At 33.5% G+C, this 20347-nt stretch overlaps 1 protein-coding gene across 2 annotated transcripts in view; it reads right to left on the bottom strand.

Moving 5' to 3' along the window:
• Positions 1–20347, bottom strand: part of ADK (adenosine kinase) — a 538857-nt gene that overhangs the window by 176532 nt on the left and 341978 nt on the right. For both annotated transcript variants that reach the window (XM_032311698.1, XM_032311700.1), the window contains exon 7: positions 4710–4880. In XM_032311698.1, the coding sequence (XP_032167589.1) occupies positions 4710–4880 (171 nt within the window). The remainder of the gene's footprint in view (positions 1–4709; positions 4881–20347) is intronic.

Below are 20347 nucleotides of genomic sequence, written 5' to 3'. Positions count from 1 at the left end.
ATACATCCCTTGTTTACTGGTCTGCCATAATAGGTACTACATATCTACTGAAACGAATTCAAATGAATATTAACTACACCAACAAAGTAAAAAGCTATCCTGACATGACTTATAGCTTATAATTTTACATCTTTCTCTTCTAGGTGGGGAAAAATGATTAATTATCTATACTATATATAGATTGTAATAGCATGATATCTTTACTATTCTATAAGTCCTAGTCTAACTTTACTGGTTTGTAGAATCAATCATTTCAACAATGTGGCAAAATATATACAAGACAAAATTTTACCATTTTAAGTGTTCAAATCAGTGACATTAAGTACATTCATAATGTTGTGCAACCATTACCATTATCCATTTCCAGACTTTTTTTGTTATCCCAAATAGAAGCTTTGTACCCATTAAGCATAACTGCCAATTTCCCCTTTCCTGCAGGGCCTAGTAACCATTATTCGACTGTCTGTCTCTATGAATTTAACTATTCTAGGCACCTCATGTAAGTGGAGTCCTTATAGGAAACTCCAGAAGTTGTGTATGGCTTATTTCACTTAACATAATATTTGCAAAATTCATTCATCTTGTATTATGTATCAGGGTTTCATTTCTTTTTAAGGCTGAATAATATTTAATTTTACGTATGTACCAAATTTTATCTATTCATTTGGCTATTGGAAATAATGCTGCCATAAATATTGGTGTGCAAATATTTGAGTCCCTGCTTTCAGGACTTCTGGATATATACCAATTAGGGGAACTGCTGGATGATATGATAATAATTGTTCGACATTTTGAGGAACCACTAAATTGTTTTCCACAGCAGCAGCACCATTTTACCTTCCAATCACCAATGCAAAAGGGTTTCAATTTCACAACCTCCTTGGCAATACTTTTTTTCCCCTCTAAATTTTTGAAAACCACCATCCTAAGGTGTATCAAGTGGTATCTCATTCTGATTTTTAAATGCATTTCAGTAATGATTAGTGATGGTAAACATCTTTTCATGTGCTTATTAGCCAATTATATATCTTCTTTGGAGAAATGTTTATGGAAGGCCTTTGACAATTTATGAACTGGGTTGTTTCCTTATTGAGATATATATTCTGGATGTTAATCCCTTACCAGATACATCATTTGCAAATACTTCCTCTCACTCCGTGGGCTTTCTTTCTTTTTTAAAAGATTTTAATAATTTATTTGAGAGACCATGAGAGAGGAGAAGGTCAGAGGGAGAAGCAGACTCCCCGTGGAGCTGGGAGCCCGATGTGGGCCTCAATCCTGGGATTCTGGGATCATGACTTGAGCTGAAGGTAGTTACTTAACCTACTGAGCCACCCAGGTACCCACTCCATGGCCTTTAAATTTATTATTTTTTTAAAGTTTTATTTAAATTCCCATCAGTTAACATACAGTGTAATACTAGTTTCACGTGTGCATTATATAGTGATTCAACACTTCACAGTGGCCTCATAGAATGAATTGGAAATTTTCCTTCCTTTTTGCTTTTTTGAATAGTTTGAGAAGAATAGGTATTAATTTTTCATTAGCTTTTCTTTATTATTTTTTAAAAGATTTTATTTATTTATTTGACACAGAGAGAGAGAGAGAGAGAGAGAGAATGAATGAATGAGAGTACAAGCAGGGGAAGGGACAGAGGGAAAACCAGGCTCCCCATCGAGCAGGGAGCCTTAAGTGGGGCTTGATCCCAGACCCAAGGATCATGCCCTGAGCTAAACGCAGACACTTAACTACTGAGCCACTTAGGCGCCCCTTAACTTTTCTTTAAATGTTTAGTAAAATTTGCCTGTGAAGTCATCAGGTCCTGGACTTCTGTTTGTTGGAAGTTTTTTGTTTGGTTTTTTTAAAAAATATTTTATTTATTTTTTGACAGACAAAGATCACAAGTAGGTAGAGAGGCAAGAAGAGAAAGAGGAGGAAGCAGGCTCCCTGCTGAGCAGAGGGCCCAATGTGGGGCTTGATCCTGAAGGCAGAGGCTTTAACCCACTAAGACACCCAGGCGCCCCTGTTGGAAGTTTTTTGATTACTAATGCAGTTTCCTTGCTTGTTATGGGTCTGTTCAAGTCTTCTATTTCTTCCTGTTTCAGTTTGTTAGTTTATATGTTTCTAAGAATTTATCCCCTTCTTTAAGGTTGTTCAATTTGTTGGCATATAGTTTTTCATCATATTCTAATTGTTTGTATTTCTGTGGTGTTGGCTGTTATTTTTCCTCATTTGTGATTTTATTTATTCATGTCCTTTCTCTTTCCTTTTTGATAAGCTTGGCTAGAGGTTTATCAATTTTATTAATTTTTTCCAAAGAAACAGCTCCTGATCTGTTCTTTTTTTGTTTTATTTTTTAGTTTCTATATCATTTAATTCTCTTCTAAACTTTATTATTTCCTTCCTTCGGCTGGCTTTGAGCTTTACTTTTTTGATAGTGTCCTTTGATGCACAAAAGTTTTTAATATTGATCAAGTCCAATTATTTTTTCTTGTTCTTGCTGAGCATTTGGAGTTTTTTTTTTTTTTTTTTAAGTGAAGACCATTTTGATATCATCAGCATTTTCTGCAAACCTAATAATCTGTACCTCTATTTTTTTCTATTCTTCTAAATCTATGCCAAACTTCTAGAATTATTCTCTGGTTCTATACATGCTTTCCACCATTATTTATAAGTGTTTAGGAGATGTGAGCTTTTTTTTTTTTTAGATTTTTCAAATTTATCTTGAGAGAAAGCACATGTGCACACACAAGTAGGGGGAGGGATGGAGGGAGAAGGAAAATCTGCAGCAGACTGTGCTGAACGTGGTGCCCCATTTGGGCTCTATCTCACAACCCGGAGATCATGACCTGAGCTGAAACCATGAGTCAGATACTTAACAGACTGAGCCATGCACACACTCAAATGTGAACTCTAATTAAAGAATTTTCTGTGTGTTCTGTAATGTTTTGTTTTTAAGGCTCCTCCCCATTTTCTTCCGAATTGTGGTCATTTGATATTATAAAGTCACAGCTGAAGTTTTGACGGTATTCAATTCTCTCAAGTTATCTCTAATTCTAAAGTCTCATTCTCTGGAATGATACTTATCTTTTTATAAGTTTTAAAAATTTGTGTTTTTTTTTTTAAAGATTTTATTTATTTATTTGACAGAGAGAGACACAGCGAGAGAGGGAGCACAAGCAGAGGGAGTGGGAGAGGGAGAAGCAGGCTTCTCACTGAGCAGGCAGCCTGATGGGGGGCTCGATCCCAGGACCTCAGGATCATGAACTGAGCTGAAGCCAGACGCTTAACAACTGAGCCACCCAGGTGCCCCCAAAATTTGTCTTTTTAAAGTTCAGAGCATATGTTTAAGTATTGCTGTTTGATGTTTCCTGACTACAAAGAACTCTGAGTTCAAATATCAACTTCTCCTAAGGATTCTTAGACCACCATACTGATGACCAATTCTTTTATGTTATTTAAAAGGTCAGATTAGCACTTTTACTAGTTACTTCCTTTTTCTTTCAGAAAATAAAACCAGCAATAAAGGAAATGTGAAATGTAGATTTTAATCAAATGAGACTTCCAGCAGATACTCAGTAGTTCAAGGCCATTACCACTATTTCTTGCCATTATGTCAGTTTGTAAATCATCAAGAATGTAGCATTTCCTTCAAAGTGTCTTTGAAGATATTCATACCATATTATTTCTACAAATCACTGAGGTGATCTCATAAATTATGTTGAGGTCAAATTTATGTTATTCTATTCAGACAACACAGTTATCTTATTTGGATTCAAAATCTGTGAGTATAATCAAACTGTTATAATGATATAATTTGAATCAAAATGGACTTCTGGGAGAGTACAACATGTTCACTTTACACATAAAGACGTTAAGATTCATGAAAGTTAAGTGATACTGCTAAAGTCACAAAAAGATATACTGAAGGTATTTTTTTTTCTGTTTCATGGATGTTTAATGTCTACAGGTTAAACAGAAGCTATAAATACTATGTGAGCAAAAAAATTACTTTCCACTAATTTAAAATAAAAGAAAGTATAATCTTGGTAAAAATGAAAAGCTGTGAAAGTTTTAACAAACCCCATTTTATCACCTTTAAATATAACATACAAATATTAGCAAAAATGATATTAATAAAAAAATTTAATACAAATTATAATACACCAATAGCTACTCAAAATTTAGACTTTTTATAAATAGTTAAATTCATAAAACATTAATTTTAGACCAAATGCCCCTTACCTTATTAATCCATGAAAATTTCAGGGGAAAACATTTAATTGGTCAGAAGACAATTCAGTTGATATGAAAGGATAAGGTGACAGGTTGATTGAAAAGGGTGACAGAAATGACTTTTTTCTTGATTGTAGTCATGGCTACATGTCAGGCATGCATTTGCAAAAGCTCTCAGAAATGTACATTAAAGAATTAATTTTACTCTATGCAAATTATAAACCTCAATAATCTAACCTTTTAAAAGACCAATTTTTTAAATTTGAAAGAAAGGTAGTATATACTGAAGGAAATACGAAAAACACTGAATAAGAGGTCCAAAGTGAGGCAGCTTTGTTGTGTAATTTTCAATTATATTTATGCAAATATTTCAGTTTTTATCTCTAAACTTACACATAAACCAAAAAATAACCTCCAACCCCAAAAAAAAAAACCAGAAAAAGACCACTTATTTTTTTTTTAAAGTAACTCACCGTCTCATTTCCAAAAAGTATGTCAATATAAGGCATAACTTTCATCAATGACTCCTTGTAGAACTGACTAATAAATGGTGCAGACAAATTCAAAGTGAAAATTCTGTTGTTTTCAGAAGCATGTTTAGCCACTTTTAATACCGACTCTGGGGAAACTGTAAGAAAAAAGCCCTGGATAAAGAAAAAAAGGAGAGGAAATTAAAAATGCCATCTCCACAGAGTCATTCTTGGTCGGAATAAAAGATGCCTATAAAAAATACAAACATCTATATAATACAAACTTTAAAATACAATTATAAGATGCAAGGGAGAAAACAGCAGCAGCATTTGGTTAGAAGAAAAATCTATCATATAAGTACAATATACTTGGTATGTGCCATTATGCTAGAGTATAACACATTACTTATTTCATATTAGATTTGTATACTCAACCCTGAAAGAATTCTGGGAATCCACATAAGAAAAAATATTTCAAAGGTCTCATTTAAGACAATAATTACATTTAAATTACGGAAATAGTAATGAAGTCAGATTGGATCTTTTTATCTTCTTATAAATAGTTTGGATTCTTAAAAGGGACATACTATATATTAAAAAATGAAATTAGTTTAGAAATGAAATTAGTTCACTAAAATCATAGCTTGTTAACTTATGCCTAAAATGAATTCTTTAAAAAGATTCTGAGTTGAAATCTTCAAATAATGAGAAAATAATTCAGTGATAATAAAAAAATATTAATTAAAATTTTATGTCAGGAAAGGTGTATTTTAAAACGCTATTTATCTATATCTTAAAAGTGTTAATAAAAGCCTTTTAAAAATAGATTTATGCCTTCTCGATGAAAGTATAAGCAAGGACATGGATGCTTACATAGGAAATTGATTTGAATGGTGCACAAGAGAGTGAAGGAATGCACAAAGAGCAAAAGAAGATAAAGTCGGAAAGGACAGTTAAGTCAAGAATGCAAAAGGCCTTGAGTGGCAGGTGAGGATTTGATTAGGTGGGGTGAGAACACATGATGGGTAATGAAGATTTCTTTGAAAGAAAGGAATAACAACCTTATATAAAAATTTAAAGGAAAGTTAATTTGGACAACAAAAATTCAACAACAGTCAAAAGCAGAAAAGAAAAACATAAAGTAGAGAACAAGAGGAAGGTAAATGAGGACAGTAAGTGATGACAGACAGAAATCCAGCAGGGAAAGTTTTAAGAAGATATTTAAATGTACCCAATGCTATCAATGGATAGAGAAAGAATGAGCAAAACCCACTGGATTTGATGATTAAGAGAAAGTACTTAGGGGATAAAGGTAAAACAAACAAACAAAAAAGTCAGCTGTTAAAGAATGAAAGAATGGTGAGAAAGTAGGGGTAAAGATTATAAATTATTTTGGAAGATTTATCAATGAAAAATAATAGACTCATCTGAAATTTACTAAGCAATTATTGTGTTCCAGGCAATATACTAAAAAGCTTTATGTATATTAACCCAGTTGTTATCATTTTCCTTATATCAAACTTATGAGGTAGATACTGTTATTCTCATTTTTATGATGATAAAGGCAAAATGTCTCCCCCAGGTCATACAGTTTATATTGTGATGGAAATTAGATTCAAATGACGAGCTCTAATGCCCCTAGTCTGAATAGGTAATTGAAAAGAGAAGAGAAGAAAGATATTTTACTGGGGGAGAGGAGTGGAAGAGTTGTTTTTAAGAACAATGCTAATTCGAGTATTTTTTATCTTTAACAAGAAGGATCTACTGCAGAAAAAGAAGAATGAAGAAGCAAGACAGGGAGGAGGATTAGAAAGAACAAGGAACCAGAGAAGTTAGGGCAGTGGAAAGAAGCAGGAAAGAAGAGTTAGCTTATAAACGGAAGAAATAACCTTGAAAATGTAAAGGAAATGTCTTTTAAAATGGTAAAAAGGGCTATTGAAATATTCAACTACAACTACAACTGAGGGACTACCACTTCCAACATGTAAACTTTAAAAATTTTAAAAAGAAAAAAACATTTTTTCCTATTACTTTCAAATTGAATATTAAAAGAATATTTTAAAAAATTAACTATGAGGTAGGAGTCATGTATACTTGGACTTGCAGGGCTTATGGCCCTTATGAATTCTGAGATATTAAGAGAGAAGTCTACAGTACAATTGTTTCTTATTGCTAATGAAATTCTAATAAAAATGTTTCCTTATTATAATAGCATAATATTTTCTCATTATTTAAAAATCCCAATCCATTAATTCAACTATTCTCAAAGGTAACAAGTCTTAGTCTTAGGTAACATTATTTTTTAAATGTTTTCACCTTACTTTTTTAACCAACTACCACGTCACTTGCAAACTATGAACATCCAAGCTGTTTCCTTTGCTATTTTTGTCACTTGGAGAATTAAAATGAACAGTTTATATAGCATCTTGTCTCCATAGTAATATGTATGTACTTGCTTTTTAGTCTTTCATTTAATGAGGAGCGTTTAAAGCTATCCTCCCTCCCATTTCTCCCCAAAGTGTTCCAGCATGAAATAAAAACCTCCCAGAGCTAGCATTCTGCCAGCTGTGGATTAACCACAGACAGCCATAGAATGGTCTACACAAATAGTAACCTGGTCAAATAATTAGGCTTCTCACCAACTTTGGACTGAAAATTTGATCTGTGCTAAAATACATCTGATTGTAATTTAAGGTACTGAACAGTATGCCCCTGGAGTCCAAATTTGGCCTCATTCCAAATGTGTGTATGTGTGTTTTACTTTAAAATGCAACATAAGAGTATTGTGATGTGGACAATATAACTTCCATTTTGTCAGTTTTACAAAGAATATATAAAAACTATCAGCTTTTAAATGAGGAAAATTCACAATTTAAATTAATTCCATTTTTAAATAGTTTCTTGTTTTACTTTAAGTAAATATTTAGTATTTAAACAATTTAGGATTTGTGTTCCGTTATAGTGCAAAGACTTAAAATGGATGCCAACCATAATTTTTCTTCCTAGATTTATATCCTTTGCTAGGCCACATGTTCTAGACTGTATTATCACCAACATAATAACAGTGCCATTATACATTTTTTTTTTTAAGTGTCAGGTTTGTAATAAAAACAGGCCAATAGTTTATATGGCTATAGTTTAGAAAAATACTCTATATAATCAACAAATTTTTGTGGTTTTTCTAATTAGGGATTTCAGTCTATATAACAGTTAATCCTATGACTCTTTGTCCTTTTGAGCACCCCAAAACAAAGCAGATTCTAACATTTAAGAGATCCGACAACATTAATCAGTATTGGGAGTGAGGCAAGACAATTTTATCTATTAAAATGATAAATAAAACAGAACAAGAAGGTAGGAATAGGAGTGATGGGGAAAGACTAAGGCAGAGCCAAAGAACCATTTTTGCATAGCCAGACTTAATGCTTAGAAATCTCAGATACATGTGTTTGAACTGCACAGGTCCACTTATGCATGGATTTTTTTTGGGAAAAATGCAGCACAGACCTATAAATGTATTTTCTCTTCCTTATAATTTTATTAATAACATTTTCTTTTCTCTAGCTTACTTTATTGTAATACATATTTAATAGACTGTTTATGTTATTGGTAAGGCTTCTGGGCAACAGTAGTTAACTACAATCAGTAGTTAAGTTTTGGGTGAGTCAAAAGTTATATGCACATTTTTGACTGTGCAGGGTGCTGGCACCCCTAACCCCTGTGTTCTTCATGAATCAACATTATATAAATGTGTCGTCCAACTACTCTAAGGGTTTCTTAGTGTAGTAGTTTGATTGTTTTTAAGATTTATTCATTAATTTATTTGACAGAAAGAGAGAGAGGGAGTATGAGCATAGGCAAGGGGAGAGGGAGAAGCAGGCTCCCCGCTGAGCAGGGACCATGTGGGGCTTGATTCCAGACCCTGAAGGATCATGCCCCAAATGCAGACACTTAACTAACTGAGACACCCAGGCGCTCCTCTTGGTGTAGTTTAAACGCTACACAGGAGGATGTAAGAAATTCAACTGTTTAATATACTAAAGAATAAGAAAAGGAATTGTTCTTGTTCTTTACCAGTATTTACTTCAATTCAGGAAAAGGCTTTGGGGTTCTTTTTAATTGTCCCTACCTAAGAGTACAAATCCTTTCGGGGCGCCTGGGTGGCTCAGTGGGTTAAAAGCCTTTGCCTTCAGCCCAGGTCATGATCCTGGAGTCCTGGGATCAAGCCCCACATCGGGCTCTCTGCTCTGCGGAGAGCCTGCTTACTCCTCTATCTCTGCCTGCGTCTCTGCCTACTTGTGATCTCTGTCTGTCAAATTAAAAAAAAAAAAAAAAGGCACAAATCCTTTTTATTATTTCCATTAACAATTATCTAAAGAATAGAGGTGCATGTGTGTGCACACGTGCTCATACACATTGTAAATTCTAGGGATTTTTGGAACTATAAAAATAAAAGCAGACAAAAGACCACCAAAAATGTCTACAGTAAATATGACACAGGGTTAATATGTTTAGATTATAAAAAGCTTTAAAAAGAGATGAAAAATTAAACAAACATGAGGACACCAATAGATAAATGAGCCAAGAACATGAAAATGCATTCCATTACAAGTGAAAAAGAAATACCCATTAAAAGTGAAAAAGAAGAAGCAAATAAATATACAGACAACTATTCCTTCCTAGCAAAGAAAGAAACAACATGGTGAATAAAGTTTCCTCAGTGTTGAAGGAAGGTTGGCAAAATTCATACATTAATATGTCGGTGTGAGTAAAAGTGACACTATTTCTCAGAAAATAATTTGAAAATACACATGAGGAACCACAAACAAATTCATACTCTTTGATCCAATAATTCTATTTTGAGAGTCTACTTTAGGGAAATAATCTAAAATATGGGAAAATACTCATTCATGAACATATCAGTATATTATTTGTTTTACTCAAAACCTGGAAACAATGTAAATATTTAATGATTGACTATTTCTATTTTTTTTAAAGATTTTATTTATTTATTTGACAGAGATCACAAGTAGGCAGAGAAGCAGGTAGAGAGAGGGGGAAGCAGGCTACCTGCTGAGCAGAAAGCCTGATGCGGGGCTCCATCCCAGGCCACCGAGATCATGACCTGAGCCAAAGGCAGAGGCATAACCCACTGAGCCACCCAGGTGCCCGATTGTCTATTTCTTAACAGGCACGAAAGAACTGGCATATTCCTTCTACTTTTCCACTCTAAACCTGGCTGTTGATTGTTTAAAATGTGGCTAGGTTAAAAAAAAAAAAAAATGACAAGTCCAACTGAAGATCTGAATTTCAAATTTTATTCAATTTTAATTTAAATATAAAAAGACATGTAGCTAATGAGTACGTGCAATGTGCTCTAGCCAGTGTGACTATGGAATCTGATTTTAATTTAATTTATTTAAGTGTAGAAATAGAAGCTCTGGATAATATTTTTCTGCTAAACATAATTTTGTTGCTTTGGTAGGGCTACAGTTAATTTTGATCATTGACAACTGAGTGACTGAACTGATTGCTGTAAATTTAAATAGACACCAATTTTAAAGGCTTAGTATGAACAAAAGATTGTCAAAAATATAATAATTTTATATAATTACATGTTGAAATAAAAAATTTTAGATATATTAAGTTAAATAAAACATTTTTAACATTAATTTTACCTGTTTCTTTTTACTTTTTCAATGTGGCTACTAGAAAGTTTTTAACTATATGTGATTTATATTTCTACTGGACATTGATGCTCTAGAGAATACTTTGAAAATTTTAAAATTATGATTATGGAAAAATTATGATTATGAAAACTAAGTAGAAAAGTAGAAAACATTTATACCACATAAATGTTATATGAAGGATAAAGCATACAAACACTGTGTACAAAATATGGTTATAAACTACACTAAATCAAAAAGAAAAAACTGAAAGAGAATACACTCAGAGTAAAATGGTTAAATGTGAGTAGAAAAGTTACGGATAATTTTAATTTTTTAATTTTTCAAATTTTGGTGATGCCATTAAATTCTCTTCTGATAAAAATTATTTAAAAGACAAATTATTTTGTTACTTATAGTAAATTTCTACAGAAACAGATGTTTATAAATGGAGAGACGCTTACTTCAAGAAACAAGAGTCAGAACAGATAAACAGCTGAGAGTAAGTCTATTTTACTTCTATAAGTAGATGGCAGAAAAAAGGAAAAAACTAAATATGAGACTGGTGGATTTGGTAAACCTAAATCACTATTTACAATAGCAAAAGAGAATATTAAGAAGGAAGTGTGGTAACAGAAAAATATTAAGCCAACTAAAGAGTGCCCCCAAACCCAGACTACCAATGATGAGAGGGCTGAGAGTTCCAGATGCTGTGTCTGAAGACATACCACTGTTGTCTGTTCTAAAGAACAATACTTAGTCTGTTTTCCATAGCATGAGGAAGGTGCCATAGTAATACCTTTCAGAGAATGAGGTTGAAAGAATGAACAAATGAGAAGCCAAAAAACAAATACAACAACCAAATAGCATGTTTTCTTCTTAATAGGATCTACATGTTTTGTAAATCTCCCAGAGAGTGTGAAATATATTTCCTTATAGGAGAGGGAGGATCAAATATGAATTATGACAAAGCATAGTTCCTATGTGCTTGTAAGGAAAATACTTACTTTGACAACAGCAAGATAATGTATAAATTGTTTATAATTACAATGTTATGATATGCACTACTTCATACCAATGACAGCAATAGAATCACTAAAAGAAAAGAGCCAGAACAAATGCATTAGCAAATACCTAGATTGAATATAATGTAACAATGGAACGAAATAATTTACCTAGGCTCTCCCACCTATGTGGCTTCCTTTTGGAAGCATCAATGAAATCACTCATTCTACATATATTTTAGTCTTTTTAGGGATTAAAATACCTGCAATCTTAACTATTCTATGAATGCAAAAGTTAGCTTTTCTTCCTTCTGAAATAATCCCCTGAAAAAGCATGTAATAGGAGGCAGCAAGACATAGTGGAAAGAAGATAGGTTTTAGAGGGACATACATAGGATATTAATCACAGCTTTCTGGAAGTAAAAGGCAGTGTCAGGGATCCTGCAAGTCCATTTCTAGGGGAAAAGATAAGGCAAATGTGGTAAATTCACACTATTATATAGAGATTAAAAGCAATAAACTAGAAATATATACATGAGATTGGACAAGCTATATAGTTCATACTTTTATATATTGTGTATAATGTAAACATGCACCTAAAAAAATGATACATTTTTCAAGGATATAAAACTCATATCAAACACATTAGAGTTCCCATGGTGTGAAGAGGAATGGGATTAAGGATCAGGAATGATAGGAAAAATAAAATAATAGGAAAGGAGCCATGTCTAAGCCAGATGAAAATAATCTCACAGGATTTATTCAATTCTCAGCACCAGAGAGTTTAAACAAACCAGTATACTTACTTACTTGCTTGCTTATTTATAACCATATTACACTCAACATGGGGCTTGAAATCATGACCCTGAGACCAAGAATTACTGTTCTACCGACTAAACCAGATGGATACCCCAACAACATATTTCTTTTCAACAGTTTTGCCAATCTGACTACTATTTAACTGTGCTTTGGGGTTATGTAACCTCCCTAGGCCTCACCTCATTGTTCTCATCTGAAAATTGGGAATGGTAATACCTATCAATGTCATCGTAAGAACTAAATGAGTGCTTAATACAATGTTTGTCATGTTATATGCGCCTCACATGTTTCCATTTTATTATTACTATTTCTATAGTAATATGAAGAGCATTAGAAAGTTCTGTTTTGTTTTCGCATGATGGTGAGTTCTGCAGTTATAACTCTTAGTTACAATACTGAACAAAAGTATGCTCTTTAACATCGATATACAGTTTGGTATTTCCTTTGAAATATAAATACATAAAATCCATCATTCCCTTTCCAAAAGCTTTGCCTCCTCTCTTTCCTTGATTTAATCATCCTATATCCTGCTGACAGATTAATCACCCTAATCACTCTTCTTTTCCTAGCAAATTAAATCCAAATGCCTCACACCCAAGCATTCAAAACTCTCCACAAAATACTCCAATTTCCACATTAAACCAGCTGCAACCTCCATTACTCTACAACATATGTCCTTGCTTCAATCATACAGAATTTGCTTCTACCAAAATGAGCCTTCTGAGTCTTTATGTTGTTCTATCAGAAATATCCACTACCTCTACCTGTTGGAATTTTACCCCTCCATCAAGGCCCATTTAAATCTAAATTTAAATATGAACTTCATCCCACAAAGACTAAACTACATTCCCACCAAGATGTACTCATTCCTCTTTGAACATCCTTAATATGTAATATGAATTTCATTTTATTTTTAAACAACTTGCATTTGCCTTATCTCCTTTACCTGACTGTAAGTAACCTTAAGGGCCAGTGTATTTTTTTAAAATGTTTGCTCCAGTACAAAGCACAGTATGTACAATATACAGATAATTTAAAAATACTGGTTAAATTTTTATTGGGAGTCTATCTAGATTCCCACATAACTGAAATGCTATTTTGAAAAAAAGAAAAGGAAAAAGAACTGCTGAATTTTCACATGCTAAGAGAAGAGTATATTCATTTCAGAGTTGGACAACTCTTTGGTTCATTTTTTTAAAAGATTTTATTCATTTATTTGACAGTGAGAGAGAGAGAGAGAGAGAGAACACAAGCAGGGGGAGTGGGGGAGGAAGACGTAGGCGTCCTGCTAAGCAGGGAGCCTGATGCAGGGCTCAATTCCAGGACCCTGGGATCATGACCCGAGCCAACAACAGACAATTAATGACTGAGCCACCCAGGCGCCCCACAATTCTTTAGCTCAGAGGATCTGAAACTTTGTCAGTTCCCAGCACCCTTAGGGTATAAGTAATTTTCTTTTCATGGTGCTGTAAGATAGGCCTAACAGTTCTGGTTTTTTGTTTGCTTGTTTGTTTTTAATGTTCAAATAACCGAAGTACCGATAATCCTAACTACTTAACAGCTGGTTTGAGAAAATAATACATATAAAATTTACAAAACATTTTTTACTTAAAAAATAACCACAATACTTATTAATGGGATATGTGTACAACTCCTTAAACCCTTGGATTGAAATTGAATAGTGTAACTAACCCTCATTTCCTGTTCTACCCTAATATTCAGGAGGTACTTGCTTTTTTAAACCATGGCAACCAATTCCAAAACAGGATATCATCCTAAGGAAGGAAAGGAATGTATCACTATCTAATGTTGTAATTGGGTATTGCTCTGACATAAAATATTCTATAGCACTCTTGTGAATTTGCTGCAGTACCCTGGGGTGTCTCATTGCATAGTTTGGGAACTACGGATTTAGTTGAAGAAAATACCTTGATGAGTACTTTTATTTGAAAGAGCTGAAGTTCTTCTTGGGTATGATTCAAAGTATTGAGAAAATGGAAATAATTTACTCTACACAAGAGAAGTAAATCTGAGTGTAAGGATAGCATTCTGGGGAGCAGAGGTAAGAGGATTTTATAGAAATGGACACTGACTAGATGATGGCTGTGGGGTACCCCGAAAATAAAATACAACCAATGAAAACATGCCTGTGGCTGGGATGCCCTAACAACTTTTGTAATGATGATACCTAGTAACCAATTTTCATTTGTTTTCTAACCTACATAGTGTTATAATCCCTCTCTGCTAACTTAAACCTTCCATAAAGATTAGTTCTTCACCTTCAAAATACGTGTAAATAATTTTTTATTTTATGCTCAATTAAGTTTGAATTTAAGTATTATTTAATTAATTTAACTATTTATTAATTTAATTTAATCTAATTATTTGAATTTAATTATTATTATTTTTGTCCTTAAATCCAGTGTTTAATGTCCAATAAATTTTTTAAAAAGATTTTATTTATTTACTTGAGAGAGAGCAGAATAAGAGAGAGAAAGAACACAGAAGCAGGCTGAGAGGGGCAGAGGGAGAGAGAGAAGCAGACTCCCAGCTGAGCAGGGAGCCTGACCCAGGGCTCAATCCAAGGACCCTGGGATCATAACCGAGCTGAAGGCAGACTTTTAACTGACTAAGCCACCCAGGCGCCCATATCCAATCAATTTTTAACTCTGTAGTAACTCTTACAACTATGCTATCTTTCTCATTAATAGAACATTAGTACTAACTTCCCATAAATATACCCTCATTACTTTATCAACACTACTGCAACAGTTTCCTGTTTTGGCAAAATTCCTTTGCTCAAAGACCTTAAATGGTTCATTTCCTAACAATACATTTAAGTTCCTGACAGGGCATTCAAAATCCTCTAATCGGTCTTTCCTATATTACCTCTGATAATTCACCTTCATGAAACTCTTATTCTGATCACATGGGCCTTCTATGTAGCCTAAGTAGAAATCCTATATTTTCCTATATACTTTCATTTGCTGGTGATATTTATTCACTCTCTAGAATCTGTTTTTAACTTCCACTTAGTCAACAAAAGTAAGGGCTGGCAAATGTTTTCTGTTGAAGGCCCAGTAGAAAATACTTTAGGTTGGTGGGGCATATGACTTCTACTGCAATACTCTCCTATTGTACCACTAAAGTGGTTATAGACAATACAGAAAAGACTGAGGGTGGCTGTGTTTGAATAAAACTTTATTCACAGTAACAGCCAGTGGGTGAAATCTGGTCTAAAGGTCATACATAGACTCTATGTTCCTTACTGTTCCTTACTTAATCCTCTCTCAGTATCAATTCTCCAAAGCAGGGTGAGAAAACAGTTGAAGAGTAGACAATTTGAGGCTGTACTTTCTCTAAGAGTCTTCTTCTCATTTGGTACATATTCTGTAACACCAGGCCACCCAATATAAAGAATAATCAAATTATTTGTCATGGAAATCTGCTCAGTGGTAAAATCCTTATGATTTATATTAGGTAAATGTCAATATAAGAAGATATACATTACTGTTCTGTAATACAATTTGCTCAAAGATACTTTCACCAACTATTCTAGGTAGTGCTACAATGTACTCAAACTTGTCATTTTTATATGGCTTTATTTATTTTTAAACATAGCATTCATCACTACATAATGTTACATTATACATTCACTTATTTATTTTATTTGTTCTCTCTACTATTGGAATGTAGTATCTAACAGGGCAAGAACATCTGTTTTATTCATTATTGCATCCCTAGAGCAATGCCTGGCAAGTAGTTAGAAAAATATTTAAAGATTTTTTTTGAATGAATGAGTTTACTTAGACTGCAGAGAGGGACGGAAAAAGAGATGGTATAAAGTTAAAACATACTAATCTGAGAACAACAGTTAGCTGAAGCAATGGCTGCTACCTATGTCTTATCTCTCTCCAAGACCATATGGAACAAGGATGGAAAAATAAATCTACAAAAAACACGCCCTCAGCATAACTTGAAGACAAAGACAATGACCAAACATCAAAATAACTACAACTGAAAAAGGAAAAACCACCAAGTTCTGTTGTAAGATCACTTATATTCATGTCTCACCACCACACTATCATGAGGCCTTGTGGAGAACAAAGGTAGTTTGAGTAAAACTGTTGGGTAAAGAGAATTTGGTAACTGGGCCTAAGGTCAAATTAAAACTACTGTCAGAAAGATAATATCCAGGAGCGCCTGGGTGGCTCAGTGGTTAGGCCTCTGTATTCAGCTCAGGTCATGGTCTCAGGGTCCTGGGATTGAGCCCCTCCATGGAGGGAGCCGGCTTCCCTCTCTGTCTTTGCCGGCCTCTCTGCCTACCTGTGATCTCTTTCTCTCTGTATCCAAATAGATCCAAGGAGGAAATTAAAAGTACATTACTTCAAAGGGATATTCTTTAAAATGTACATTTTCTGTGGAAGAAAAAAAAAGAAGCCTCTTTGGCAACTGAACAATGAAGATGAAAAGAAGGAAATGGAAGTTTTAAGAGTTTTGAAAGAGAACACAAAGTTGGAGAACTCACAATCCCTAACCTATCCCAGAAGAAAAACACAACAAAAACAACTGCTATCTCCACTCCACAAAACAAATCCACCAAAGAATCTGCACTTTGATATACTAATGGAAGAGGGTACTGTTTTTACTAGGAATCATTTAAAGACCATAATACAGCCCCACCACCACCACCTCCACATATACATACCCACACTGAACAAGAGAAAGAGTAACAGATAGCTACCAAGCATCAGAAATGAAAATCAATACTTATCAACTGAGGAAACTCCATCAGGGAAAATCAATCTAAGGCAGAAGAAAATAACAAGGCAATACCACAAATGGAATGAAATATAGTCAAACAAGCATCTGAAGATATGAAAACCCTTCATGAATCTGAAATTCCAAAATTAAGAACAGAAATAAACAAAATAACTGAAAGAGAGTTGACTGAACTCAGCAAAGAGAAAGGAAGACAGAGATAAAATCAGTTCAGAGTAAACTACAGGGTGCCCAAAGAAGAATAAACTCAAATGAAAATCTAATAAGGGACACTGAAGAAAGGCAGGAAACTAAAAGAGAATGAAAATGAGATAATAAGGAAGAAAAAAAGAGTCAGAGAAGAATAATGGAATATAAGATGGAATATGGATATCCCATATTCCAAATTCCAAATATGGATATTCCATTATTCCAAATAATGGAATAATGGAATATAAGACATGGTAAAGAGGAACAATATTCATACTGTTTGAGTACCCCCCTAGTAGAGGGGGACAAAGTTAATATTTAAAACAAATACCCTCCCCCCCCAAATTTTAAGAAATCAGACTTGAATCTAAACACTGAAAGGGCTCACTGGATACCAGGAAAATGAACCCCTAGTGAGCAACTTGTAGATGTTATCAGAGTGAAACTATTACAGATCAAGAATAAAAACCAAACCTCCAGGAACAACAGTCAAATAATGTATAAAGGCGAAATAATTTGACTGGTATTAGACTTTTCAAAACCAACATATGACCAAGAAACAAATGAGCAGAAAATTTTTAAAAATTCTAAGAAAGAAAGAGTAAACTAAAGATTTTTATATCCAGACAAGTTTTCCTTTAAATACAATGACTAGAAAAACAGATTTCAATACATAGAATTTAGGTAATTCCTGTGCCCATGAGTTGTTTTGAGGAATCTATCAGAGGAGGAGTTTTGAAATGATGGTAAACATTTAAAAATTTATACATTTAAATCTATGGCTAAAATAAAAATAGAGGTAAGGGTAAAAGAGTAAAGTACAAATTTTATATGTTAGGAAAAGAAGAAATAATGTAAGTAACTAAAAGTAAATATAACTAAAAATGATTCAGAAGGCAACAGAATAAAATAAAGGGCTGTTGTATACACAATAGATGAGAGTTAAAGCATACCAACCCAGATACACCAGACAGTATGAAAGATTAAGTAAAATAACAGGACACTTAGAAAAGGTCAAGTAAGTGTAAGCAAGGGGCCTGGGTGGCTCAGTAAGTTGAGCAGCTACCTTCAGCTCAGGTCATGATCCCAAGGTCCTGGGATTGAGTCCCGTGTTGGGCTCAAGCAGGGGAATCTGCTTCTCCTTCTCCCTCTGACCCTCCTCTCTACACACTCTTGCTCTTTCTCTTTCTTTTTTCTCTAATAAGTAAATATAATCTATTTTAAAAAGGTTTAAGTATAAAGGGAACCACTAAAACAAAAATATAAACCTTTCTCAATAAACACAGACCACTTTTTTTAAAATTTAAAAACAAAATCGTGTTTTTCATAAGCAAACTTGTTGAATGAACTGAGAACATTCAAAAAGCCATTTCTTGGGGCGCCTGGGTGGCTCAGTGGGTTAAAGCCTCTGCCTTCGGCTCAGGTCATGATCCCAGGGTCCTGGGATCGAGCCCCACATCGGGCTCTCTGCTGGGCAAGGAGCCTGCTTCCCTTCCTCTCTCTGCTTCTCTCCACCTACTTGTGATCTCTCTGTCAAATAAATAAAATCTTTAAAAAAAAAAGTCATTTCTCTTGTCTTTAAGAAGGACTGTATTTGCTCTGCGAGCAACAAATACTACTGTTACTGGCAAATAGTAGGTGATTAAAGAATGTATAAGAAATGAGACTCTTCATGTTTGGCCAAATGTTGGCAGTACGTTATTTTTATTTAGAAATGCTGCTAAAAGAAATGCCATAATTTGCTCTAATCAAATGGAATATTACCTATCTCAGACCATAAAATATTACTGATTCTTAAATACTTACATAAATGGATTACATTATTTATTCATTTATTATAACTTCATTTATTATAACTAAAATCATAAGATGTTTCAAGCTAAAGAAGATTTTGGGATCATTTTCTTGAATCCCACCAGGAGAAAACCAGACAAACATCAACCAACTGACTTGCCCAAGGATCAAAAACAAAATAAAAACAAAGAAGTATGTTTCTAGGCAGAGATGAAAGGTATTGAAATCTTTGGCCTTTTGGATTATTTTGAATAGGAGATTGAAGTTGGAATACTGGATCAAAGATTTATATTTCTCTAGCATTATGGAAATAACTGAAACCATTAAAGCTTAAGTTAGGCTCTGAAGCTTTGTTCTAATTGTGGCAGTGTATTCTGGAGATCATATGCTGCATTGGGATATAATATGGTACCATCTAGAAATAAAGAAAGAATGTAAAAAGACAAAAGATTACATTTTCAACTGTAATTTTCTTCTGTATAATTAAATTTGTGGCTGCTGGTAAATCCCTGGCAATATTTTGTGGGTTAACATAGTTCTATGTTATCATTAATTACATAATATATACCATATGTTGAACCTATTTAGAATAAGTATTTAAGTATCTTTATAGAACCACACTGATAAAATCAATATTGCAATGAATGCATAAAGAAGTTTTTATTTCCTCAAACATTTTTATCTAATTTGGAAAATCTCTTTTAAAGCATGCTTATTTTTTTTACTTACTGAAATATTTTCCAAAATCAGAATTAAAAAAAGGAGAAATTTGAAAAGAAAGAATAAAGGGAAGGAATTTTAAGAATATAGAGTATGATTGGCAAAATGATTCATTTTCAGAACTATTGGTTAAATGCCCTAATGTTTTCAAAAATACAGGCTCAAATATTATACTAAGTTAAAAATGATGTGGGTTATTTGTGATTTAACAAACTTATAAAACTCAAATCATTTTACATGGTTTTATAGAATTTCTTAAAAAAGCATTTCAAACCCCCCTATATTATTCCTACTTACACAAGACTTTTCTCTACCTGACATTTAGTGGTTTCAGTAAATTAGATCGTGTCTTAGGTCTAAAAAAATTCTATGCATTCCATTTTAACTAGATAAAATAGAAATTGGTTTAATTCTGTGAGTTAGCATTTAGTAGTTATACAAAGAACTTAGGTTGATCCATCACACTGTGATCCAACTGGAGAATAATCAGAAAATTATCCCATCCTGCTCTGAGTCTGGCATAGTAACAGCAGCATTTTTAGATCTAGATATATCCCTATTTCAAAAAATGCTATCAAAATCAGGGTGCAGAGGGAAATGATTTCATAACATCAGAATTTAATTCAAATTTAAACATTCCAAAGATTTTTTCTCATATATGTACACA

This window comes from Mustela erminea, chromosome 14 (genome assembly GCF_009829155.1).
Source record: "Mustela erminea isolate mMusErm1 chromosome 14, mMusErm1.Pri, whole genome shotgun sequence".
Taxonomy (NCBI): Eukaryota; Metazoa; Chordata; class Mammalia; order Carnivora; family Mustelidae; genus Mustela; species Mustela erminea.
The sequence above is the reverse complement of the archived record's forward strand: the minus strand, read 5'-3'. Positions and strand labels throughout refer to the sequence as shown.